The sequence below is a fragment of the Lissotriton vulgaris genome, chromosome 10, assembly GCF_964263255.1.
Source record: "Lissotriton vulgaris chromosome 10, aLisVul1.2, whole genome shotgun sequence".
NCBI lineage: Eukaryota > Metazoa > Chordata > Amphibia > Caudata > Salamandridae > Lissotriton > Lissotriton vulgaris.
Genome location: NC_141698.1, coordinates 753,804,752 through 753,828,896, shown reverse-complemented (window position 1 = coordinate 753,828,896; position 24,145 = coordinate 753,804,752). Strand labels below are relative to the sequence as shown.

Below are 24,145 nucleotides of genomic sequence, written 5' to 3'. Positions count from 1 at the left end.
AGATCGGCAGGCACAGGTGAAGATAGCACATTGTCGATCTTGAACTTCTGAGACCGGTTGTGAAGGAAGGACGAAAACCATTTGAGAACCGTTCCCGATAGACCCATTCTAGTGCTTAGCAGCTCCAGCAAGTTCTCATGTTTGACCGTGTCAAAAGCTGACGAGAGGTCAAGAAGGATGAGGAGGCAGGACTCATTGCGATCAAGAATTTGGAGGGCGTCATCAATTATGTGTGTCATAGCTGTTTCCGTGCTATGTTTCGCTCGGAATCCTGATTGATGAGAGTTGAGGAGGTCAAATTGGTCAATGTGTCTTGTTAGTTGGAGTTGGACTCATTTCTCCAGCAATTTGGCCAGGGTGGGGATATTGGTGATGGGCCGGTAGTTGTTTAGGTCAGACGGATCAGCTGTAGGTTTCTTGAGTATAGGCGTGACTTGCCCCACCTTGAGGGAGTCTGGAATGAGGCCTTGTTGCAGGGAGCAGTTGATGATTTTGGTCCAGAGAGGGAGGAGCAAGGGGATAAAGTCTTTTACAGCATTAGCAGGTAGAGGGTCTGTGAGGTGATTAGAGGGCTTCAAGGTGCAGAACAGTTTGTGTATTGTTTCTTCCGAGTAGGTATCGAAGTATCGCCAGGATGCCATGTTTTTAGGTTGAGTGTTAGCCATTCTTGTGTGGTTGGGGAATCAGCTTACATCCATGATGAGGTCATTTCTTATGTTGTCAGTCTTTAGCTTAAAGAAAGCAGAGAAGTCTTCACAGTGTGGGGTGTCGCTTGTTGTGCTATTTGATTGTAAGGGTTGTGCCTTTGTTTGGGTCTTGATTAGTTCGAACAGTTTTCTTGGCCTGTTTTTTGCTTGGTCCAACTGGCGGCTGAAGAAGTCCAACTTTGTGCGCTTTATTTTCCTGAAGTAGGCATTTCTCTTGTTTTTAAGCCTTTTGAGGTGCAGTGCTGAGGGGTCCGCTCTCCAGGTGCGCTCTGCCATTCGCATCGAACGCCTGTCGTCATTGAGTCTGTCGTCATACCGGGGGTTAGAAGTTTTGGTGGAGACTCTCTTCAGTTGCAGTGGAGCGACTTCATTGACTAATGTGTTCATAGATTCAAGGTAGTGGTCAGTCAGAGATTGAACATCCGAGGCACCTGAAGGGGGAAGGAGGAGATTGCCGATGTGGGGAGGCATAGTAGAGGGGTTGAGATTCTTCATGTCCCTTTTCCATGTTTTGGATTTGATTGGTTGAGCCGGGTTAGGTTTACCTTTTTCATTGATAAAGAAGGTGATAATGTGGTGATCTGACCAGTCGCAGGGTAGAATCGTCTCCAGTTGTGTAGAATTCTCTTTGGCAATGATGAGATCAAGTATCGAGCCTTTGTCGTGTGTTGGTCTATCGCATATTTGGGTGAGGTCAAGGGCATTAAGGAAAGTTTTGAGACTATTCACCACTGTGTCTTTCTGATCGTTCCAGTGGAGATTGAAGTCACCCAGGTAGACTTGGGTGGTCTGCCGACCGGCATTGGAAGTGATCATGTCCATGAGTTGTTGGGTGAATATGAGATTGTCACCAGGCGGGTGATAGATGAGATGTAAAGCACAAACTTGTTTGCCCTCGCTGGTGATGTCGAGGCAGAGGAGTTCACAGGAGGAGAGGGAGGGGGAGGGGACTTTAGTAACGGAGAGGTTGCTTCTAAAAATGCAAGCGATTCCCCCGCCCGTCTTGTCCGAGGACCTGTCTAGCCTAATGATGTGATAGTTGGGGGGGACTAGTATGTCCATAATCGGGGTAGAGGCTTCAGTGAGCCAAGTTTCTGTTAGGAAGGCTAGGTCCAGATCCCTAGTTGAGACGAGATCAGCGATGTCGGAGGAGTGTCTCTGGGCCGATCTGCAGTTGAGTAGGATGCATTTGAGTTTGGGAGAGAGAAGGGTGGTCGAGCTTTCTAGAGTGAGGGGAACTTTTCTGAGGTTGTTAGGGACGGAACCTCTGTTGTTGAGTGTTGGGAGCCTCAGAGGGTTTGTAAGAATTGTGGGTATGGGGATGTGTGTGCTAGGTATGTGTTTTACCGGACCTGGGCCATAAGTGCTTAGGAGAGAGCATAGGTCGCGGTCCGACAGTGGGTTGAGGACACGGCGGGGGCGGTGGGAGTTGTTGCGAACCGGGATGGTCGGCCAGCGCGGATGTCGTTGGAGGCGAGGGTATGTAGGGCGGGAGCGTCCTTTGTAGGGTAGAGGGATGATGGGAGGTAGACTGGGCTGTGATGAGAGAAGGTCTTTGATTGCGTGGACATCTTTTTTGATTTGTAGAATATCCTCTTTGACTTGTTGGAGGGTGGGTAAAGTCAGGTCAGGGGGTGCATTGGGGATGGCGTAGGTGGTGGTGAGAGCCAATGGTGAATGGTTGTGTAGTGCGCTGGAAAGCGGACAGGGAATCGAAGGGAGGGGTATACTGGCGTTGTTGGAATGTTCTGCGGTAGAAATGGGTGGGATGGCATTCAAAGAGTGGGCGTCTTTGTGGGCGGGGTGTGTGGGTGAAGTAGGCGGTGAAGGCGGTGGGTGGGAGGCATAGGTAGTGCCGTCAGTGGGAGACGGTGCCGGTGGGTGGAAGAGTGAGTGAAGGCTGAAAACAGTGGGGGAGACCGGGGGGTAGTGAGGGCTGAGAATAGGAGGTGGGAGAGAGGGGGATGTTAAGGTAGGGGAGGTGGTATGTTCTGTGTGTGTTGTTGGGAGGGTGTGAGTGTCGTGGGTGGGGAGGGAGCTGGGGGGGGAAGGTGTCCGCCGTGGGGGGTATGGGAGGGGGGAGTGGATAGACTCCGAGTGGTGATGTTATCAGATGGTGGCGTGTTGTGGGTGAGAGTTGTTCTGTTAGGTGTGAGAGTGTCGTGGGTGAGAGTGGGGAGGGAGCTGAGGAGGGAGAGGTGTCTGTCGTGGGGGGGATGGGAGGGGGGGGTGGATAAACTCCGAGCGGTGGTGTGTTCAGGTGGCGTGTTGTGGGTGGGGGTTGTTATGTCAGGGAGGAGAGGGATAGGGGGGGATATGAGGGAGGTAAAAGGGATCCTGTTAGAGGGGCGGTTAGTATAAGAGGTGGCGGCATTTGTGTCTGTCCTTGGGGAATGTAGGGCGTTGACCGCAAGTGGGCCATTTACTGGGGTACTGGGGGTGTCTGTCCTTGGGGAGTGTGGGGTGTTAACAGCAGGTGGGCAATTTACTGGGGTGCTGGGGGTAGAGGTGTTGTAGGTGGGGGCTGCAACGTCAGGGGTGATAGTGCTGGTGGAGATCTGGGTGGGGGTCCGCAGATTGGAGAGGTGCTCTTTGAATTTGGGGAACAGGTTGTCTAGTAATTCCAAATTCTTGTCCGTGGATTGAATTAGGACAATCCCGTTGTTATAGATAGTAATGGTAGTCCTGCCAGGGAAGAGGTGGGAGGGTGTGATAGAGAGAGTTAGGCAATGAGTTGTTTTCCTGGTGGAGGAGACGGTGAGTAGGGTTAGGAACGTTTTTTTCCATTGGGCTCTGCGTGGTGTGTGGAAGATGATATCGGTATTCAGGGCTCCGTTGCCCGGTGAGAAGTAGGTGTCGGCAAAAGGTGTTTCAGGGTGCGACCTCATGAAGTTATGTTTAAAACGTTTAGTGGCTTTTTTGGTGAGGGTGGAAGGGTAGTTGATTCTAAAAGTGTGCTTGCCGTTGCGCTCCATTTTAGAGGCTGTAATATTGGGTGTAGGAGCTAGGGCGTCATAGGTGACACTAGTGAGCATCCAAAAGAGATATGAGGTAGCGTCCAAAAGAAATATGAGGTAGTATGTATCTAAATCTAAATCACTGTATCTAAATACAATAATCACAATCAGACTCCGCAGTCGTTGTAAACATGGTCAGAATCAAAATCTAAATACAATAATCATAATCAGACTCAGCAGTCGTTGTAAACATGGTCAGAATCAAATCTAAATACAATAATCACAATCAGACACAAAATACGACGAAAACGGGATGTAGGAAGTGGTAATTGGTGCAGTCCAGGGAGAGGAGTGGCATGGGTTCACCTTACCGCAGGGGATGGAGACAGAAATATGTGAAGGGAGATCGACGTAGAATAAGCATAAAAATACTAATAGTAATATTACAGGTATGAGGTAGCATAGTACTAGTAATAATAAAAGTATGAGGTAGCAGTCGGTGCAGTACTGAGATAGAGGAAGAAGGGTACAGCTTATAACAGTGGATAGTCTAGAGGTGTAATATTAGTGATACACTAGAACAAGGTACATGTATACAGAGTGAAGAGATATGCAGTTTTTTTGAATATGAGGTAGTTAACGGTGCAATACTATATTGAAAGTGCGAGGGGTGTAATATACCTAACAGAGTATAATATTAATGATATACCAGGTCAGGGTCTATATACATAATACATGTGCAAAAGAAAAGCAGCAGGAGTCAGCGATGCCCCTAGTGAGCAGCCAGAAATATATGAGGTATACGTCAGTGCATTAAGTACATGTAGAGGTATAATACTGCAATAAACTGTAGACACTCGGTACTTGAGATTAGGAGAGAGGAGAGATAGGGTCAGACCACTCCAAAATGGCCGCCAAAGTAGAGGAGATAGCTACGGCAGTCCTCTGTTAGTTTCTGTTGCTTTAGGCACAGGGAGGGCAGAGTCAGATAATATGCTCAGTATGGTTACAAATCCATAAAACACAATAGGAGAAAGCATATTATAATGCTGGTGAAAAAGGTCCTATAATGCCTAGTTTTAACGCCCTCCCTATATAGGAACTATGTATTATAAGCTAAAGAAGGTCTCTTGCGCTTGTTTTGGAGGACCCCATTACCTTTCCGCTCAGTAAGAGTAAATTACATCTGGATCAGCGCAGGCTCTCTGCATCCCTGGAAACGAGAATCTTCCAAGTGTGTGAAATCATGGCGACTGTGTTTATAATAAGGGCACCAGATTCTTAGTTGGCTCACAGCTGCCAAATTTTTATGTCTAGAAAGCGTTACGTGAACATGCCGAAAAACATCTACCATGTTTTGATACCCTTGACAGCTTTAGCACTCTCTGTGCAGACTAAGGGCACGATGTAAGTCTAGAGATGCTGAAAACAAAACCTTTTCTCATGTGTAAACCTTCGTGAAGGCTAACTTACAAAGACAGCTATGCAGTGTCGTGTGCAAATGCAGCAAAAGATAAAATGTCGTTCAAACTTCTAATAAGCCATGCTAACATAACATGCGTGCAAAGCAGGCCTCAGGCCATACTACGCACCTTCCTTTTTGATTCCTTCCTTATATGACTCATTTGGGACAACCACACACCATTTTGTCAGATTTGTCAGTTTTTATTCATATGATATTTATGCATTTTGCTGTAAGTATTGTATTGTATTATACTGTATGTCATTCTTATATAGCGCGAACTGTCACCCTACTGCGGGTATCCTGGCGCTGTAACCTAGACAGATGGAGTCAACAGAGACGGACCTGATTGTTAGTGGGGGGCGTTGCTCTCATTCCTGGGGAATAGCCAGGTCTTCAGGCTCTTTGGTGCAGTGAGCTAAAAAACGGTGTTGGATCTAGCCCTGATCTCTTGACTGGGTGAGAGTATTCTGTTTAATTCAGAGACTCTGTCCCTCACCACCCCTTGTTGTAAATATTTTTGTCCACCCTAAGCGTGGAAGGGTATACTCAGATGTGAGTCTCTTGCTCATTGCACCATCAGGATTCAAGCAAGCCGGGCCGAAGAGGCTGAAATGCCAGAAACCGGTCCCCGGTAGCTTGTTTCCTTCCCAGTGTAAGAATTGGCTTTTGTAGTTTGGTTTGCCCTGTTCCCATCATGCACTGGGACAGGAACAGACTAATTTGCATACAGCCAGGTTCTGAAACTGGGATGGTGCAGTGAGCTAAAAAACGGTGTTGGATCTAGCCCTGATCTCTTGACTGGGTGAGAGTATTCTGTTTAATTCAGAGACTCTGTCCCTCACCACCCCTTGTTGTAAATATTTTTGTCCACCCTAAGCGTGGAAGGGTATACTCAGATGTGAGTCCCTTGCTCATTGCACCATCAGGATTCAAGCAAGCCGGGCCGAAGAGGCTGAAATGCCAGTAACCGGTCCCCGGTAGCTTGTTTCCTTCCCAGTGTAAGAATTGGCTTTTGTAGTTTGGTTTGCCCTGTTCCCATCATGCACTGGGACAGGTACAGACTAATTTGCATACAGCCAGGTTCTGAAACTGGGATGGTGCAGTGAGCTAAAAAACGGTGTTGGATCTAGCCCTGATCTCTTGACTGGGTGAGAGTATTCTGTTTAATTCAGAGACTCTGTCCCTCACCACCCCTTGTTGTAAATATTTTTGTCCACCCTAAGCGTGGAAGGGTATACTCAGATGTGAGTCCCTTGCTCATTGCACCATCAGGATTCAAGCAAGCCGGGCCGAAGAGGCTGAAATGCCAGAAACCGGTCCCCGGTAGCTTGTTTCCTTCCCAGTGTAAGAATTGGCTTTTGTAGTTTGGTTTGCCCTGTTCCCATCATGCACTGGGACAGGAACAGACTAATTTGCATACAGCCAGGTTCTGAAACTGGGATGGTGCAGTGAGCTAAAAAACGGTGTTGGATCTAGCCCTGATCTCTTGACTGGGTGAGAGTATTCTGTTTAATTCAGAGACTCTGTCCCTCACCACCCCTTGTTGTAAATATTTTTGTCCACCCTAAGCGTGGAAGGGTATACTCAGATGTGAGTCCCTTGCTCATTGCACCATCAGGATTCAAGCAAGCCGGGCCGAAGAGGCTGAAATGCCAGAAACCGGTCCCCGGTAGCTTGTTTCCTTCCCAGTGTAAGAATTGGCTTTTGTAGTTTGGTTTGCCCTGTTCCCATCATGCACTGGGACAGGAACAGACTAATTTGCATACAGCCAGATTCTGAAACTGGGATGGTGCAGTGAGCTAAAAAACGGTGTTGGATCTAGCCCTGATCTCTTGACTGGGTGAGAGTATTCTGTTTAATTCAGAGACTCTGTCCCTCACCACCCCTTGTTGTAAATATTTTTGTCCACCCTAAGCGTGGAAGGGTATACTCAGATGTGAGTCCCTTGCTCATTGCACCATCAGGATTCAAGCAAGCCGGGCCGAAGAGGCTGAAATGCCAGAAATCGGTCCCCAGTAGCTTGTTTCCTTCCCAGTGTAAGAATTGGCTTTTGTAGTTTGGTTTGCCCTGTTCCCATCATGCACTGGGACAGGAACAGACTAATTTGCATACAGCCAGGTTCTGAAACTGGGATGGTGCAGTGAGCTAAAAAACGGTGTTGGATCTAGCCCTGATCTCTTGACTGGGTGAGAGTATTCTGTTTAATTCAGAGACTCTGTCCCTCACCACCCCTTGTTGTAAATATTTTTGTCCACCCTAAGCGTGGAAGGGTATACTCAGATGTGAGTCCCTTGCTCATTGCACCATCAGGATTCAAGCAAGCCGGGCCGAAGAGGCTGAAATGCCAGAAACCGGTCCCCGGTAGCTTGTTTCCTTCCCAGTGTAAGAATTGGCTTTTGTAGTTTGGTTTGCCCTGTTCCCATCATGCACTGGGACAGGAACAGAGTAATTTGCATACAGCCAGGTTCTGAAACTGGGATGGTGCAGTGAGCTAAAAAACGGTGTTGGATCTAGCTCTGATCTCTTGACTGGGTGAGAGTATTCTGTTTAATTCAGAGACTCTGTCCCTCACCACCCCTTGTTGTAAATATTTTTGTCCACCCTAAGCGTGGAAGGGTATACTCAGATGTGAGTCCCTTGCTCATTGCACCATCAGGATTCAAGCAAGCCGGGCCGAAGAGGCTGAAATGCCAGAAACCGGTCCCCGGTAGCTTGTTTCCTTCCCAGTGTAAGAATTGGCTTTTGTAGTTTGGTTTGCCCTGTTCCCATCATGCACTGGGACAGGAACAGACTAATTTGCATACAGCCAGGTTCTGAAACTGGGATGGTGCAGTGAGCTAAAAAACGGTGTTGGATCTAGCCCTGATCTCTTGACTGGGTGAGAGTATTCTGTTTAATTCAGAGACTCTGTCCCTCACCACCCCTTGTTGTAAATATTTTTGTCCACCCTAAGCGTGGAAGGGTATACTCAGATGTGAGTCCCTTGCTCATTGCACCATCAGGATTCAAGCAAGCCGGGCCGAAGAGGCTGAAATGCCAGAAACCGGTCCCCGGTAGCTTGTTTCCTTCCCAGTGTAAGAATTGGCTTTTGTAGTTTGGTTTGCCCTGTTCCCATCATGCACTGGGACAGGAACAGACTAATTTGCATACAGCCAGGTTCTGAAACTGGGATGGTGCAGTGAGCTAAAAAACGGTGTTGGATCTAGCCCTGATCTCTTGACTGGGTGAGAGTATTCTGTTTAATTCAGAGACTCTGTCCCTCACCACCCCTTGTTGTAAATATTTTTGTCCACCCTAAGCGTGGAAGGGTATACTCAGATGTGAGTCCCTTGCTCATTGCACCATCAGGATTCAAGCAAGCCGGGCCGAAGAGGCTGAAATGCCAGAAACCGGTCCCCGGTAGCTTGTTTCCTTCCCAGTGTAAGAATTGGCTTTTGTAGTTTGGTTTGCCCTGTTCCCATCAGGCACTGGGACAGGAACAGACTAATTTGCATACAGCCAGGTTCTGAAACTGGGATGGTGCAGTGAGCTAAAAAACGGTGTTGGATCTAGCCCTGATCTCTTGACTGGGTGAGAGTATTCTGTTTAATTCAGAGACTCTGTCCCTCACCACCCCTTGTTGTAAATATTTTTGTCCACCCTAAGCGTGGAAGGGTATACTCAGATGTGAGTCCCTTGCTCATTGCACCATCAGGATTCAAGCAAGCCGGGCCGAAGAGGCTGAAATGCCAGAAACCGGTCCCCGGTAGCTTGTTTCCTTCCCAGTGTAAGAATTGGCTTTTGTAGTTTGGTTTGCCCTGTTCCCATCATGCACTGGGACAGGAACAGACTAATTTGCATACAGCCAGGTTCTGAAACTGGGATGGTGCAGTGAGCTAAAAAACGGTGTTGGATCTAGCCCTGATCTCTTGACTGGGTGAGAGTATTCTGTTTAATTCAGAGACTCTGTCCCTCACCACCCCTTGTTGTAAATATTTTTGTCCACCCTAAGCGTGGAAGGGTATACTCAGATGTGAGTCCCTTGCTCATTGCACCATCAGGATTCAAGCAAGCCGGGCCGAAGAGGCTGAAATGCCAGAAACCGGTCCCCGGTAGCTTGTTTCCTTCCCAGTGTAAGAATTGGCTTTTGTAGTTTGGTTTGCCCTGTTCCCATCATGCACTGGGACAGGAACAGACTAATTTGCATACAGCCAGGTTCTGAAACTGGGATGGTGCAGTGAGCTAAAAAACGGCGTTGGATCTAGCCCTGATCTCTTGACTGGGTGAGAGTATTCTGTTTAATTCAGAGACTCTGTCCCTCACCACCCCTTGTTGTAAATATTTTTGTCCACCCTAAGCGTGGAAGGGTATACTCAGATGTGAGTCCCTTGCTCATTGCACCATCAGGATTCAAGCAAGCCGGGCCGAAGAGGCTGAAATGCCAGAAACCGGTCCCCGGTAGCTTGTTTCCTTCCCAGTGTAAGAATTGGCTTTTGTAGTTTGGTTTGCCCTGTTCCCATCATGCACTGGGACAGGAACAGACTAATTTGCATACAGCCAGGTTCTGAAACTGGGATGGTGCAGTGAGCTAAAAAACGGTGTTGGATCTAGCCCTGATCTCTTGACTGGGTGAGAGTATTCTGTTTAATTCAGAGACTCTGTCCCTCACCACCCCTTGTTGTAAATATTTTTGTCCACCCTAAGCGTGGAAGGGTATACTCAGATGTGAGTCCCTTGCTCATTGCACCATCAGGATTCAAGCAAGCCGGGCCGAAGAGGCTGAAATGCCAGAAACCGGTCCCCGGTAGCTTGTTTCCTTCCCAGTGTAAGAATTGGCTTTTGTAGTTTGGTTTGCCCTGTTCCCATCATGCACTGGGACAGGAACAGACTAATTTGCATACAGCCAGGTTCTGAAACTGGGATGGTGCAGTGAGCTAAAAAACGGTGTTGGATCTAGCCCTGATCTCTTGACTGGGTGAGAGTATTCTGTTTAATTCAGAGACTCTGTCCCTCACCACCCCTTGTTGTAAATATTTTTGTCCACCCTAAGCGTGGAAGGGTATACTCAGATGTGAGTCCCTTGCTCATTGCACCATCAGGATTCAAGCAAGCCGGGCCGAAGAGGCTGAAATGCCAGAAACCGGTCCCCGGTAGCTTGTTTCCTTCCCAGTGTAAGAATTGGCTTTTGTAGTTTGGTTTGCCCTGTTCCCATCATGCACTGGGACAGGAACAGACTAATTTGCATACAGCCAGGTTCTGAAACTGGGATGGTGCAGTGAGCTAAAAAACGGTGTTGGATCTAGCCCTGATCTCTTGACTGGGTGAGAGTATTCTGTTTAATTCAGAGACTCTGTCCCTCACCACCCCTTGTTGTAAATATTTTTGTCCACCCTAAGCGTGGAAGGGTATACTCAGATGTGAGTCCCTTGCTCATTGCACCATCAGGATTCAAGCAAGCCGGGCCGAAGAGGCTGAAATGCCAGAAACCGGTCCCCGGTAGCTTGTTTCCTTCCCAGTGTAAGAATTGGCTTTTGTAGTTTGGTTTGCCCTGTTCCCATCATGCACTGGGACAGGAACAGACTAATTTGCATACAGCCAGGTTCTGAAACTGGGATGGTGCAGTGAGCTAAAAAACGGTGTTGGATCTAGCCCTGATCTCTTGACTGGGTGAGAGTATTCTGTTTAATTCAGAGACTCTGTCCCTCACCACCCCTTGTTGTAAATATTTTTGTCCACCCTAAGCGTGGAAGGGTATACTCAGATGTGAGTCCCTTGCTCATTGCACCATCAGGATTCAAGCAAGCCGGGCCGAAGAGGCTGAAATGCCAGAAACCGGTCCCCGGTAGCTTGTTTCCTTCCCAGTGTAAGAATTGGCTTTTGTAGTTTGGTTTGCCCTGTTCCCATCATGCACTGGGACAGGAACAGACTAATTTGCATACAGCCAGGTTCTGAAACTGGGATGGTGCAGTGAGCTAAAAAACGGTGTTGGATCTAGCCCTGATCTCTTGACTGGGTGAGAGTATTCTGTTTAATTCAGAGACTCTGTCCCTCACCACCCCTTGTTGTAAATATTTTCTTTCTAAAGCATAGCAGAGAGCTAGCTTGTCTGATGCTCTGAGGTACCTCATTCCTGAGGCGTGATGCTACTGTGCCAAAAGGCCTGCCTCCCATCCAAGATTTCTTAAATCTGGTAGTTATTACCAGATTTGCAGTGGAAGAGTGAAGGTGTCTGGTGGGCCTGCACCAGGTCAATCTCTCTTGTATGGATAGAGGTCCAGTACTATGCACAGCTCTGTATACAATGCATAGAGATTTGAAGGTAACTCTATCCCTAATGGGCAGCCAGTGGAGATCTCTCAGAGCCATTGTGGTAGATGAGCTATGTTGTCTGTTAAGTGCCAGCTTTGCAGCTATAGACTGGACTCTTTGCAATCCCTGCAAGATGTATTGTGGAGCTCCCAGATACAGGGAGTTGCAGTAGTCAAGCCTACACAGAATTATGCTCCTCACCACCAGGGGTCTAGCCTCATTAGGTAGAAGAGGAAGAATGTGGCAAAGCGTTTATAGCAAGGCAAATCATACACTGATCGTTTTGTTAGCCTGTGACAGCATTTGAAGATTTTTATCCACCAAGACACCCAGGTTGGATACTGGTTTGACTGGGGCCAGGGGGTCATCCTCTAGGGTTAGTCTAAACTTGTGCGGTAAGAGCTGTGTCATTTTGGCAGCCGAGCAGTACAACACCTCTGTTTTCCTCCGTTAAACTGCAGAGAGTTTACTTTGAGCCAGCCAGAGACTCGACGCATACATTCCTGAAAGGTGTCCACTGACACTGCATGCTTCCCTTCTACGGAAAACACCAATTGAGTGTCGTCGGCATAGTTGACCAGATCTCTCCCATATGATTTTATAATAGGGATCAAGGGGCGTAGGTATATATTGAAGAGAATGGGGCTTATTGCCGAACCCTGTGGCACTCCATGACACATCGGATCATGGTTACAACCTGTTGTCTTTCTTATAAGTATGATTGGAGCCATTTCAGGGCACGACCTTTCACACCCAGTCTCTTCAGCCTTCCTATCAGCACTGCATGGCTTACCGTGTCGAATGCGGCCAACATATCCAGCAACACTAACACAGATGAGTTACCATTGTCGGTTCGTATTCGCAGATTGTCCAATACAGTTACCAGAGCTGTTTCCATCCCATGGCCTGGGCGGAAGCCGAACTGATCCCTATCCAGTATGTGATTATCTTCAAGGTAGCTCGATAGAGACTTGCTAACAGCCTTTTCCAGAATTTTAATAGGATAAGGCAGGGGGGATATAGGTCTGAAGTTAGCTGGATTTGTTGGATCCAGAGAGGACTTCGTGAGCAGGGAGTGACCACTGCCTGCTTCCATGCCTCCGGGACCACACCTTCCTCCAAGGATTGACAGCAAATCCATCGCATACAAGGGAATACTTCTGGCCCATACTCCTTCCAGATCTATGGGGGAGCGGATCTAGGGGAGACCCAGAGGAAACACTTTTAGCAAGATTGTTAAAAAGCTCTTTAGTGAGTGGTTGACAGCACTCCATTGATGTTTCTGCCCAGGATTCCTCAGCTAATATCTGGGATAGTGTGTCCTGGCTGCTAATATTACCTGGATCAAAGCCTCCAACAATTTCGGCGATCTTTTCTTCAAAGAAGTCGGCGATTTCATTGCAGAGTTCCTGAGATGCAACCACTTTATCGCTCGTACAAGCGGGACTGGAGAGATCTCTTATAACATCAAAGAGGGCTTTTGTACTGTTAGGTGATTGTAGGATTGAGCTGGCATAAAAGAGTGCTTTAGACTTGGCAATGGTCTCCTTATATTGAGCCTGCACTCGTTTCAGTTGTTTCCTATCTGATTCTAGATAAGATCTTCGCCACCTCCTCTCAGCCTGTCGGCGTGTGTTTCACATTACTTTCAGCTCCTCGCTAAACCAGGGAGCTGAGGGTTTCCTTCTATTCTTTATTCTTTTCATGGGGACATGCCTATCTAAAATATTGGTGATGTGATTACAGTAGGTTTGACAGTTCTTATCCACTGAATCCCCTGGAGCAAAGAAGGTCTGATTGGAGAATATTGGGTCTGTGCTGTTTTTAGACAGTTTGGCCCAGTCTCTTCCGCTTCGAAAGGTCGCTGAGCAGTTTTTATTATCCGTGTAGTTGGGTATAGTGATCCTAAAGTAGATTAATGAATGGTCAATCCAGTTTTGGGGCAGTGTATCAATCACCTCCGTCTCGGACTGATTCACGAACACGAGATCCAGCACGTGTCCTCCTGAAAGGGTTGGTTCTTATACTAACTGGTTTAAGCTAAGGTTCTCACATGTATCTCGCAGGTCTCTCAAATGACTCCCTAGGGTCCCATAAGTTAAAGCCTCCTAGAAACATCACTCTGGAGTGTGTCAGAGCCAGAGCAGCAATAGTGTCAAGCAGTGCCTGATACTGAGTGTCTGAGCCTGGAGGTCTATAACAGACCGTGCCGCTTAGTAGTCTTCCTTTTGTCTCCTGCAAAGTGAAGCCCAGTTACTCAATCCCAGCAACCTGGTCAACCTGCAGGGGTGCGAGGTTCCATCTTTCTTTGAATATTACCCCGACCCCCCCAACTCTTCCAGAGGCCCTAGGTTTGTAACATATATCTTTTATCCTCCTGGACAGACAAAGCCCAGCTCAACGGAGGAGTCAGTGTTGGTCCAGGTCTCAATAATGAAAAAAACATCCTGGTCCATATCTTCTAACAGACTTGACACTTCCTGATGATGTTTTACCAACGATCTGCGGTTAATCAGGCCACATATTAAAACAGCACTAACCTGTGACAGAGCTACATGATATTACGCTCCCACTTCCCGCTCACCCATACCGAGCAGCAGTTCCTTAGAGTATCTTATCCTGCCTTTTTTCAAACGGGCAACGTTACTGGCGCTAGGCGCTTGCATTGCCTCTTTTAATAATTGCAATAATAATTGCAGGTAATTGCAAGACGGGCAGCCACTAGAACGCTCACCAAGATGGCGCTAGAAGAAGTGCAGTTTTCCCTGGTTCCAGCTGAAATAGCGAGGTGAAATGAGGAATTTTTTAATGTGCGGGTAAGTAATCAATGTATTTCTTTTCCAAAAACATTTAAAACCATTTAGTATCAATTTACAAAGTTACAATTTACAAAGTTACATGTAGCTTCGCAGCAGCAGCAATTAAGAATCAAATGCGAGCATCTAAAATATGTGCTTCTTAAACCAACAATCAGCGCGTGGCGTTTCTGTTTCTAGGTTTTCCTGCAAACGTTAATAAAACACCGAAGGAAATTAATGTGTATTTCATTTTCAAGAGCGAATCAATGTCTTAGATGTTGACGACATGTATGGTGCTACAAAATAATACTTGTTTTTTTCTGTTATTACAGTTGCTTAATAAAAGATTTCGAGAAGCGGCCAACAGTGTGTGACCTTTTACAGCACCCATTTGTTAAAAAGGTTGAAGGCAAAGAAAAGGCCTTACAAAAACAACTGATGGAGTTTATTGATGTCCACCAGCAGATGGGAATAACAGAAAAGAAAAGGTACCTTTCTGCTTACACTGTGAAAAGTACCATTAAACAAAAGGCGATTTTCCCCACATTAGAAATATCAATTAGGCCCCAGTAGCACTCGCTCGCAGCTGCCTAAAGGAAGGAAATAATTAGAACAGCTGGGTGGGAGAGCAAGGTCTCATTTAGAGTTTATGGATGAAAAGAAAAATCTCCAGTTACTGGAGGACCACATTTACTAAACCTGTGCTACGCCCTTGTGCCATGCGTGGCAAAGTAAATGCTTATTTGGAATGTGCAGAGCCAGGAAAGGTCTGATTTGTGTGGCTTTGTGAAGAAATGAAACGCAAAGCAGCAGCGTGCGCTGCGTTGTTACATTTCTCAATGTTAGGAATTCCGTGTGTGGAGCATGGGTGTTCCTATGCATCCACCCATGGATTTAAGTCAATTTCAGATTTATTATGGTTTGTAAAGCTGGAATTCAGTGAAATTGGTACCCCTACCACAGAGAGGCGTAACAAGGAGAAATATATTTTCTTTCCCCCTCGTCATTTCCTCTTTCAACCCTGCTTGTAAAGAAGACCCCCTTGCACCATGGATCAAGGGTGTCTGCATGGGGAAATGCATCCGCAAATGCTTGGCCAGACTGGGAACTGAAAACGGCCCTGGCAAACAGCTCGGCTAGCCCCTGGTTGGGGTGCTTCTTGGAGCACCACCCCGTCTCACCAATGCCGCTTTTGTTACAAGGGGCCGATATTGCAAAACCGGCCTCCAGTAACAGAAACAGCCCCCCCTGGAGTCCAAAACTGACCCCAAACCCAGGGCCCACTACGGCCAGTCCGGCCATGCTCCAATGCACCAACGCAGGGGGAGAGCTGAAGAGTGGCATATCTTAGTAGATATGGCGCTCTTCATTTTTTTCTGTTATTGCAATGCAGAAACTTTGCTTGCTACTCTATGTTACGTGAACGTTTGATAAATATGCCCTAAATTACGGAGTAGGATCTGCAGGCTTAATTTCCTCCACTTTAGGGACAGTATTGTGGAGGAAATTTAGCTCGTTGTTTCTATTCCATACTTAGAGCATTTGCCATAAATTGGAGTATTTGCAATTCCCTCCAAATTCTAATTGAGATCCAAAGTCTCTTAAAACTAAATTATATGCAGAATACGTCAATGTATAAAAGTTCCAGTCTGATGAATGATGCCTAAATACACATCCTAAAACCTCCCTTCACAGGAAGGATTTTATTATAACATTTATGAGCCATGGCTCAGTTATGGGCACTAGGTAAAACGTATCTCTGACAATCTAAAGTGAAAATTCTCACAATTTGAAGAGTTCTAAACGGATGGAATAGATTCTTAGATAGCCATTGGTGATATAGAAATACATGTGCAGACATATTAGCAGGACCTTGTTTTGAACATCGCACTATTAAAACCAAATGTTGATGCCATTGCCGGAGCCCAAAGAACTCTCCTCGATGGTTCAGACTTTAAAATACACCCACTTACAAATAGCAGCATGAGGAATCCTCCAGGGTCCGGAGAGGTCGATGAACCTTTTTCACTGTGCTCAGAATTTAGAGCCACCTACAAATTAAAGTCATCAAATATTATGGACATTTAGGATTACATTGAGTCAATGATGAGAGGATGAGTTTAGTTTTAATGTCTTCATTTATCGATAATGGTTAGGATCGCAAGTATCTTTATTCAATTGAGTAATATACAGAAATATAAAAGAACATTGGAAATTAGTAATCAAGATTTGCGTTCCACAAAGAAACCCAATCAGCTAACTAAAAGACCTGTTCTAAACAAGAACCCATAAAGAGTTCTGTGCGGAAGAGCAGTGAATAGAAAGGCCAACTCCTCTTGAAGAGTAGTTCTGGACACTCAGCCAAGTTCCCATAAGCTGCAGTAGCAAGTTTCAGAGTTGTGATCTGTGCACTAGCAACAGTCACAAAAAATTATTAAAGTCACCTCAAGAATCTAAAGGAATCCATTCTTCATGAAGAAGAGTCTCGGGTAGAGGAGAAAAATTCAGCAGTAAGACTACTAGACGGGTAAGAGGGAAAATAGAAGTGTGGTGGTTAACTAGCTAGGCACAGTCAGTATTGTAACCTATTAACACATGTATCAATTTGTAGTAATGCCTTCCTTCAATGTCCAATCAGAACAATTCATAAAGTGGTGTTGTCCGTCATACCAGGAATCTTTTTCCGATTGCAAGTCTGCACTCTTGTCATCTGAATTGATACAGTCCTTTGGCATAATTGTTACATGGAGGAAGGTTCCCATGAGAACCCTCTTACCTAAGCTAAAGACGCATTGTGAGTTTCAGCACAGAAACAAAGGCTAGTCAGCAAATGTGAAAAGATATATTGAATTAATATTAAATAACATTATAAGTCTTCATCACCATGTATTCTATTCAGTTTCAATAAGTTTATTATTCTTAAAGGAAGTGATCTAACATAGGGTAAGAGGAACTGAATTAACATAACTAAAGTCAGCACAATGCTAGGATGACATCAGTTTTAAGCTGTTGCATCGTGTATTTTACTATGAGCAAAGGTCAAAAAGAAGCTTCGGGCCTAGTCGCTGCACAGGGTAAAGTATAGTTGCTTGGTGCAAACTTCTTAAAATACATCCAATTGGGATGAAACATTTCTAATAGCATCTTTCTTGTCTACATGTGTCAATCTGCAATATGGTTTTTGTTTTGTACTTTGAAATTCACACATTTTGTAAGTCATTTCTAAAATATGCATGCTACCTGTATTAGACTATGTTCTAAATTAAATTTCTAATGTGCTAATATATGTCTGTTTCTAATTATGCAGTCATTTCTCTCACCATCAGACCTACTGTTGCACGAATAATGAACGCAGATGCCAAATAAATGATCAGTTACTGCCCTTTCAGTGTTGGACTGACCTTTTAACAGTCTGACACTGCCAGGTGGGCTGTGACCTGTCTAAAAAAAGAATCCAGTGCCCCTAGCCTTTCAAGCTGTCCAACTGGCAGTGCCACACTGAGTGCCCGATAAGCCAGTCCAACACTGCCCATTGTTTGCACAAGCATAAATTACTTGATTCCCTTGTCCAGTCCAGTTCCAGTAACTTTGTACAACTAACTACCAATATGATGAGCAGGTAGTCCCTATTTTCAAATTGTATTAGCATGTCATCTAATACTAGACCTGTATGAATATTTAATTTCGAGAAAATAATCTTGCAGACATCTTAATTACAGGATTATCTGTAGCTTCTGTAACTTTCTTTTTCCTTATGCACATGCCGAACACATAGCTTTTCTAGAGTAGTGCTTGGTTTGAAGAGAACTTTCATGCCTAAAATGTGAACTCGATGTGTGCTCCAGCTACCTGACAACATTCAGCAGGTTGGTTTTGTAAACTGGAGAGACATGTCTTGGTGGTGGTATCTTGCAAGCCTTTTGTGCGCAAGAAATGACTTGCTTGTATTTGCTTCAAAGGCGGTTTCTTGTCGAGGACGTTGGGGCTCTTCCCCTTTTACTTTCACCCCCAGGACATGTCAAAATGAAGGAAATTAATGGCAACCTGCTTCTTTTTCACAAAAAACACTTACACACACTTGCTTCTTGTTGCAGTGAGTCAGTGAAGCTTGCATTCACTAAAACTGCTGCCCCTGGGTGACCCCCAAGTCTAGAGTATTTGCCGGTCTGACAGTCTCACATCCCTGAGGCCTTTGAGGTCATTGGATAGGCAAACACATTGCCTTGAGGGCCAGTCTCCACTGACTGATGACATGGAGTTACAGTTAAGTGTGGGCGTATTAGAATGGAACCCTTTAGAGCTTTATGTCAATCAGGAAGTAGAGAGCACTCTAAGTTGAAGGGAGCTTGCCTCCAGTCCAGACGGTGCCCCACAGCTCCAATCGTGTGAGGTAACTAGTAAAAAAAAATTTGGTAAGTAGTATGCCTGGGCAAATCATTCACCACTTCATGCTTAAAACTAAAAATGAATGAATGTCTTGTGTAATGTAAAGCACTTAAATATCTTCAGGTTGAGTTTGTGCTATCTAAAACTGCAAAAAAAACCTTTAAAAGATAATCGTTTGAAGCAAGATACTTTTATGAAGGTATGGTCATAGGAGTCTCAATCAGTGATAAAGTCTTGGAAATTAATCAGCATCTTTATTTTTGGAACACATCACTGAATTTTTTCCAAATGATTTCAAATTAAAAGAAAACACTCTGTTTCACAAAAAAAAGAAAATGTTTAGAAAAGGGTCCACTCAAGTCTGAAGCCTAAATTGCCCAGTGCAGCAAAAGAGATCACGTGCTCTTTTGTTCAAGCGGGGGGACAGGTCATTAAATGCTCTCAAGTGCTTTTTTTCTACAGAAAGATGACTGCAGTGTAGTACTAATAACAATGAGTGACCTAGAGTACAATATTTTGAACTTTACAACTTTAGGCACCATGACAAAGGGCATGGTCTTTAGACTTCTGAGCTATCCTATCGGTAAGCAGGCAGAAGAAAGACAAACTGCGCAGTGTGCCAGGCATAGAATGCCCGGCTGCAAAATCTGTGCATTCAAAAGTGATAACACTTACATCATACAGAACAGGCAAATAAAATATGCATAGGTTCAACAGGACAGTTGCTGGCATAGCCAGTATAGGCCCATAGATGACCAACAGTTTATAGAAGTCAGCACAGTGGATCCACTTACATAAGGAAGTGTCAGATCACCTGAGGCTAGATACAAGTAGTGTGTTATGTAAGCAACAGTTCAGCAACACATAACTTATCCAGTGGTAAGTGTAGCTGAGTAAGTCTCCAGGGCTCCCAAACTTCTCTAAGCCTTGCTGCACTAGGGAGAGTAGCAGCATAAGTTTTGGACCAGTCTTCACATAAACTCATAACTTTGAACCAATCCGGAAAACAGGGAGCTCTCCGCCTCCCGCCCCCCACATCACGGTTTGCCTAGTTGTATTGCTGTAGCAGTTAGTTTACAAAAGTACTTAGAAATGTTTCTTAACATGACCGAGGAGAACAGTATCATGGGTAAGCCAGAATGTATGGTGCGTCATGGTCTCAACTGTAGTTATGTCTTGCCCCCAGAATGTGGCTACTCCCAGGCAACTCCATGCCAAATGGAGGAAATCTGCCCCCTATGCACTACAACGTTTACACCTAGTTTCCTGTTTGTGATCATACTTGGCTAGAATTGTTGGGCTTAGTATGCCCTTTGCCGAAATTTGTCATGTATTTACCTGTATCTATCATTGTTGGAGACTTATTTAGTTTGTTGGCAACAATACTTCAGCATCACATCTGTAACATCTAGACCGAAGTCCGCTGACCACTGTGCCTATGCATTGGCAGGCCCCACTTCCATCCGATCCATTACTACGCTATACAATAGAGTGATGAGATAATTGGGTGAGAATTGGACTGGAGGATGGATATTCCAGGCCGCTCTAATGGTTCTTTAGGAAACGTCCTGTAGAGCGGGCGAGATGCATGACAAAAACGTGCCATATGTAATGATTCCATGAGCGTGTTGTCAGTTTTCCCCTAATTTTCCTGATAGGAATAAGTCACCCAATGTAACATTATGTTGCTTACTAAGTTGTGTCATTGTTGTAGAGTTGCGGTCTATCTGGAGTGGGCGAAGTGTTTGATTTGGATGTGGGGGTAGGCCGCAGGAAAACTGCAAAGCGAAGCCAATCTGGGCAATTCCCATGCAGTGCACCTCACTGTGTAGGTCTAGAAAACTTGGAGTAGGGGGCCTCTTGTATTGGGAGTGAGTGCATCGGCCCTTTTTCCAGCGTGACATGCGTTGTGTGTCGGCTAATATATATACAATTATGCAAGAACAGCACCTGAACCACCAGTTAGTACACTTAAAAATTAGGTGCTGCAAACCTGCTGCTGGGCTATGGCAGTCACAACCTGCTCCAGCGGAGTGTTGGTTGCTTGCCCTTCCATGCTAGTTTGATCATAAGGGTATTCAGCTGGATGAAAAATGCCTTCTTTAATGGAATGAGTATGTTCTGAAACATGTATAATAACATCAGCAGTATTACAATCTTCATCAAATCTTTTTTGACCACCAGAGAAAATGGGAGGGTGATCCACCTATCTACCTGTACGCTGAGCACTGCTGTATATTTCGCATAGTTTTTCAGAAGAATAGACTGTGTCTGTATGGTAGAGTAAACCCAGATAGCCGACAGGCCCCACCTGCCACTGAAGTGGGTAGGTGTGGGTGGACTGTGTGGTGACACCTGCAAGGTTGATTATGATGGGTTTCGAACAGTTAATCTGAATACCCGCCCACCGGACAAAATGTATAACTTCATCAACAATGGGGCACAAATTCTCCTCAAGCTATTCCCACCACCAGCATGGCATCATCTGCGTACATTGCCAACAAAGTGTAACAATATCCTAGGTTGATCCCATGGTGGGTATGGAACTCTCAGAGGACACAGGCCAAAGACTCCACCGCAAGAACAAACAGGATTAAAGATAAGGGGCAACCCTTTTGCGTTCCTCTACTGATATAGACCACTAGGGACACCCTGTATGGGCTGGAGTAGGACTTTGGCTCTACATGTACCAGCCGCAGACTGCTTTGCAGTGATTTGATGGCCCGAGACCTATATCTTTTTGAAAGAACAATGAATCAGAACTTATCCAATTAGAGAGCATGTATTATTTAAAGCAACTCTGATCAATTAATGATGAACATAAGAACGGCAACAGCAACACGGTCCAAATTATATGCAATATTTTAATCTATTGTCATATTCAAAATTTGAAACACAATTCACAATTTATATATATATTTTTCATATATGTTTTATGTTTTATTGCCCCGTATAGAGCGTGCAGTATAGCAAAGGGTGTCAAAGAAAGTGAAAGTGATAAGGGTGAAAGGAAAAAGAATCACACAAAATTTGTAAAAACAATTTCAATAGTTTCAAACAACACCAGCCAATGAATGCTGGAACAAAAAACACCTGACCACTTCAAATAGTCCAAAGGGACTCTCTACTATTGTTTTCAGACATAGAATGTAATGATTGTCTGCACTATATCACAAGGAGAGGGATATAGGTGGTGGTCCAGGTATTAAATAACTGTCAATATTGAAATTGGTTTTACAAATTTTGTGTGATTCTTTTTCCTTTCACTCTTATCACTTTCACTTTCTTTGACACCCTTTGCTATACTGCACGCTCTATACGGGGCAATAAAACATAAAACATATATGAAAAATATATATATAAATTGTGAATTGTGTTTCAAATTTTGAATATGACAATAGATTAAAATATTGTATATAATTTGGACCGTGTTGCTGTTGCCGTTCTTATGTTCATCATTAATTGATCAGAGTTGCTTTAAATATTACATGCTCTCTAATTGGATAAGTTCTGATTCATTGTTCTTTCAAAAAGATATAGGTCTCGGACCATTGTTTGTTCATATCAACTTAATACCCAGGTCCAGTACTTTTTGGGTTACCCCATTTCTTTAATGGTTGCAGTGATTTGAGGCACACTTTGCATGCAAAAGCAGTTTTCTGTACCATTGCAAACTTTCAGGGAAAGCAGCCTTGTTTTCTTTAGAGCTGGTATCAACCTACTAGTCGCCAGATGTAGTGACTTCCCCAGCCCTGGAGAATGCAAATGACTCATGCCATATGGGAGCTGTGGTTAAACCCTTCTTTATTCCTCAGCATATACTCACACACTGCACATTATCACATACTTAATATTAACCACCCCGTAACACCTCCCCACATATGAAATCGTTCTTTGTTTGGAGTCCCCTCAGAACCACAAGGGTCCCAGTGCGTATAATGTCAATGTTACAACTAGGATCATTAGCAATAATTCAGTTTGCAAGGCACGTGCAGGTGTTGTAGAGCTCTACGATTAAACTTATATTTGTAGTGATCTCCACAAGAGGATAAAGGTGAAGCAGTAAAGAAACACAAACCAATGCATGGAAAGATTGCTTTAGAAAGCTAAGTACTCCTTAAAGATAGGAAGAAAGAAAAGAAGAATAAAAGGCAAACAAAGTAATGAAGAAAGAAAGGAAGAGTTCAGAAGATTAGGGTCTGCTTCCTATGGTCACCCCCACTTTTTGCTCTGATATACTGGTTTCTCGACTTTAGTGTGGCTGTGGACCTGCTAATCAGACCCACAGACCAGATGTTTTCTCTCTAAATTCATACCATGTACTTTAGGTACATACCTAATTGGTTATTGGGTCACCTTTGTGAGCCCCTGTATAGTGTACCATAGGTACCCAGGGCATAGGTGCATCCAAGACCTACCAGGGGCTGCAGCATGTATTATGCCACCCCAGGCTGGCCATCCACATTGTCACAACTGGCTGATCACTCAGCTGGGGCAAGGTCGTGCAATGACCCCTTGCTTAGGTGGAGTATCCCTATACGTACCATTACATATAGACACATATATACCTATAAGTCACTCCTATGGCAGGCCTTGACAATCCTGAAGGCAGAGTGCTTGGTTTTAGGTGAGATGGTGCTCTAGCATGAGCTGAGCCTGTCTGCAGCTTTCGGAACCTTGTTCTTATAGTTGTTCTATGATATAGCCATACCATAAACTCTTAAGTGCATTATAATCCTCGCGGTTAATGCTAACTTTGGTTTGGCTTTATAAAAACATGTTGTGTAAGGTGTCATACTCTTTGGAATACTACTACCCCCACCAGTCCTGGCGGCGGGGGTAGCATTCCACCCTTCTAGAGGGAGAAGACATGTAGTTGTAGCTGTACCCGGTTAAAGTTAAACAGAGCCTCAGCATCACAAAATGGATGCTGCTGCCACAGACACGAGTCTGACCTCCTGCTGCTGGACGAAAATCAGGCAGGGGAGGCCTGAACAATAGGTTTCCTGCCTTGTGAGGTGCTAGCACCTCCCCAGACAGGCTATAGTGTATTGGGGCAGGGTGGGTTGAATGAAATGAGACAATGCCTGGGGCACACAAGGTGCTCCATGCATAGCCCGGTTCAAACTAGTTGCTGGGGCACTCCAGCCCCAGCTCTGGTGCGGAACTGGACAAAGGGAAAGGGGTGTAACCACCCCCTTCCCAGGTTCTACCCATAGGAGGGACCTAGCAGGTAATCCAGTCCCTTAGATTAGTATAAAGCTAGGAGCTGAGCCTAGAGACATTAGATTATCCTGAACTGAAACTCTGAACCTTCGACATTCTACTGCAACTAGAAGACTGAAGAATCTACCTTGTGGTCAAGGAGTGACCACCCTGTACAAACAGGCACCATCAGTGACTTGCCGGTTTGCTCTGTCAACGCTCCCGCCAGAGCCCGAAGACTTAGCAATGCAGTCTCTTCACTTCCAGACTTCTCTGATCCCGACCCACATCCACAGCAAAGCTGAGACCCGTGGCAGACACGAGAGACGTGGGACTGGA

The 24,145-nt window shown here is 45.1% G+C and overlaps 1 protein-coding gene across 1 annotated transcript in view; it reads left to right on the top strand.

Moving 5' to 3' along the window:
• MYO3A (myosin IIIA) overlaps window positions 1-24,145 on the top strand; it is a 1,386,887-nt gene that overhangs the window by 274,552 nt on the left and 1,088,190 nt on the right. The window contains exon 9 of the mRNA XM_086939966.1: window positions 14,548-14,703. Within this exon, the coding sequence (XP_086796092.1) occupies window positions 14,548-14,703 (156 nt within the window). The remainder of the gene's footprint in view (window positions 1-14,547; window positions 14,704-24,145) is intronic.